Source organism: Alligator sinensis, unplaced genomic scaffold, assembly GCF_000455745.1.
Source record: "Alligator sinensis unplaced genomic scaffold, ASM45574v1 scaffold1374_1, whole genome shotgun sequence".
In the NCBI taxonomy this organism is placed as follows: Eukaryota; Metazoa; Chordata; order Crocodylia; family Alligatoridae; genus Alligator; species Alligator sinensis.
Window position 1 is genome coordinate 55,113 of NW_005843307.1, and position 3,414 is coordinate 58,526.

Below are 3,414 nucleotides of genomic sequence, written 5' to 3' on the forward strand. Positions count from 1 at the left end.
CAAAACAATTCACAGGCAGGAAACGACCAGGTAAAATCTTCCTCCTGCTCTCCTGACACTCAAAGTAGCAGTCAGGTATCCCCAATAAGAGCCTCTTTTATTGAATTCTACACAATCACCCAATTTTAAATGATATTACTATTCCTGACCCCAGAATCTCAACTGACAGGCGTTCCAGCCGAAAAAACAGGGCTTCCTTAAATCCTTACAGATGTTACCTCTGAACTGAAAACGGTGTCCCCAGGTCTGGCCTTGCTATGAATTTCATGTAGTCTAATTTTATCATCACCCAGCTAGTTTAAATACTTCAGTCACGTTGCCTCACTTATCTGTCAAGACTATATAATTTTAGTTCTCTGCCCCTTAACTCACACACAAACTACTTTGTATTAGCTGCCCTATGCTATGCTATTTCTAAATTAACTATTTTTTCATATAGGATGATCAAATTGGATACTACGCTCCAAATATACAGCCTACACAGAGCTTAGTGTTAGAAAAATGTTCTTATGCTAACTTTATATATTATATCCCACTGGGTTCAAGCATATTCAACTGAGAATTTAAATACTGGGCAAAGCAATAAAGAATGCATTGAAAGGACAGTCCTGCACTGTCCTAATAAGTTTTTTTTTTTAATCTTCCTGACATTAATTTGTATCCTTTCTGAACCAAAAAAAACAAAACAAAAAAACCCCAGGATCTGGGGTAATCAGTGCATTTCAGTCTTCTAAAGCTTTGTATTTCTGAAAACTCAAGTGAATAATAAATACTGGGCGCATCTACATGGGATGCTTACTGGGCATTAGCCTAATAACACTGAGCAATAGCGTGTCACAGCACAAACCGTGCTAATAGCCTACTGCACATTGTTATTAGGTTAATGCGCTGGTGCTACTGTACAGTAACTTTAGGTACTGCACATTTAATTATTACTTTATTACGGAAGTACTAAACTAAACGCGCAGTATCTAAGGCACATTACTGAACTTGTAGACATGTCCACAGCTACAGAACAGCTAAAAAAGTATCGATTAAAGATGTTACCTGATTTCAAGCAACCCTTCCCAGGCATCTTTGGAAACTGAATTCCTTGCCACCATTTGTGGCATATTAGGTGGGACTCACCACCCTATTAAGCCTAACTCCCTTTATTAGGCTACCTTTATTGATTGCAGGCAGGTAGCTTATTAGGTGGGTATTTGAATAATTCAGGCTGCAGTCTCAACCCAATCAAGAAACAATTGCAGCTTTATACGTACTAAGATGTTGAACAATCTGGTCAATTGTAGGTTTGAAAAGGGCATTCATGGCATCTGGACTCATCCTTAGCATTCCTTGAGAAGACCATTTCACAAAATCCACGCTGCAAAAAAAAATAAAAACAAATAAAAAAAAGGAAGGTCGTTCTCATTTTAACAGCAAACTGTGAACCGCAGTGCTATAGCATGACTTCATCAGAAATTCAGATTACAGCATCAGCCTGCCCACAGCACACTGAGTCTGCTCTCCTATAGCAATGTAACAATTAGCAGGAAGAATGTTTTTTTTGCCTTCTGTTTACCAGGGATGTTCCTTGCCGCCTCCTTGCAGCATCCCTTACATTCAGCTGCCTCCTAAAAGAGTCTGTTTTCCATCCAGTCTGCTCATCTGGATTAATGTTAATGCAACCCCCCCCAAAATGTGACTATTTCAGTATTTCAGTAACAGTAGCATCCAACCTCAATGCCACTGTAAGCATATAAGGAAAATAAAACGGGCCCGGGAGATCTACGGATGCAAACAGCATCAGGCTGGCATAGAAGGCAATTCTGTTCTTGGAGTAACTTGCGAGGTGTAGGCAGGATGCCCAGAAAATGTTTGTTAAATCAATACAAGAGTGAGTTAATTCTATTTCTGACTCACTTGCATGAGCTGGTTACAGCTCAGTAAATGTTAACTCCTTATTGATGTATTTTTAAGTGTCACCTTTGTAACTTGTTTTCTTTCCCCTGGTACTGCCCTGCTGACAGGACTGTCCCTAGGAGGGCGTGAATTGGGGTAACCGCCCCAGGCCCCACGGAGCTGGATGGAGTGGCTGCGGTGACTCTGTACCCCTGCCCACGGCTTCACGTCCAGCTACTCAGCACCCCCCCCAAATCCGCCACTGCCGATGACGGCGGCAGCTTCTTCGGGTCCAGGGTGCATGGGATCAGAGTGGGGGTGGGGCCCCGTATGGGCCGATTTGCCCTGGGCCCCACACCCTGCTCGGGTCAGCTCTGCCTGCTGATTCCTTTTCCATTTCTCTGGCATTTAAATTACTTTCAAAATGCACCATTCAGAAGACTAATGGGAGGAAGATGGTCCTACTCCATAGTAAGCAGGGTAACATTTTCAAACATGCCTAAATATCACAAGAATCGAAGTCTTATTTGCAAAAGTGATTATGACTTAAGCTCCTAAATCACTGAGGCTTTTACCAATGAGAATAGGAATAAGGAGGTGTGGGCTCCTTCATTTCACGTGAAACAGTCATTAGATAAAATAAGGGGCCATGCCTGGGAGCAGGATCCAGGTCATCTGTGCTTCCTAGGGAGATGCCCTGATCACTAAGCTACAAAGTCAAGGCTCTCTCTTGTGCTCTCTTTCTGGCCCAGTGAATGCTACACTCTTTACTGCCCAATTTCAGTAGGAGGGATGGAGCATTATCCTGCCTACAGTAGCCTATTTCCTGGTGGTTAGGATACTCTCTTGGGCAGTAGAAGATGCGTGTTCAAAGCCCCTCAGGAGAATTACACCTGGATTTTCCACTGCTCATCAAAATGCACTAAGCATTGGTTACTAGGCCTGTGCGCAGCGGCTAGTATTTGCTTCAGATTTGGCCAGTTCAGGGGACAGTGACTTGATTCGGTGATTTGAATCACTGTCCCAAACTGATTCGGCTGAATCCGATTTGGAGATTTGGTTGCTGCCAAATTGGCCAAATCTCTGAATCAGACAGGCCCCATCCCCTGTCTGCTCTCATAGTTTCATAGTAGCTAGGGTCAGGAGGGACCTGAACAGATCATCTAGCCTGACCCCTGCCACAGGCAGGAATGAATGCTGGGTTCACAAGACCCCAAACAGGTGATCGTCCAACCTCCTCTTGAATTTGCCCAAGGTAGGGGCGAGGACCACTTCCCTGGGAAGTTGGTTCCAGATTTTGGCCACTCTAACTGTAAAATATTGCCTTCTGATCTCTAACCTAAACCTATTCTCCATCAGCTTATGACCATTGTTCCTCGTCACACCAGGTGGTGCTGGGGAGAAAAGAGCTCTGCCTATTTGCTGTTGATCCCCCCTCATGAGCTTGTAGGCAGCCACCAGGTCCCCCCTCAGCCTCCACTTGCTAAGGCTGAACAGGTTCAGGTCCTTCAGTCTCTCCTCATAGGCCCT

At 44.1% G+C, this 3,414-nt stretch overlaps 1 protein-coding gene across 3 annotated transcripts in view; it reads right to left on the reverse strand.

The window, feature by feature from the left end:
- The window catches only part of HSPA12A (heat shock protein family A (Hsp70) member 12A), an 82,596-nt gene that overhangs the window by 4,432 nt on the left and 74,750 nt on the right, over positions 1 to 3,414 (reverse strand). For all 3 annotated transcript variants that reach the window (XM_025194800.1, XM_025194799.1, XM_025194801.1), the window contains one exon: positions 1,263 to 1,366. In XM_025194800.1, coding sequence (XP_025050585.1) covers positions 1,263 to 1,366 — 104 coding nt within the window. The remainder of the gene's footprint in view (positions 1 to 1,262; positions 1,367 to 3,414) is intronic.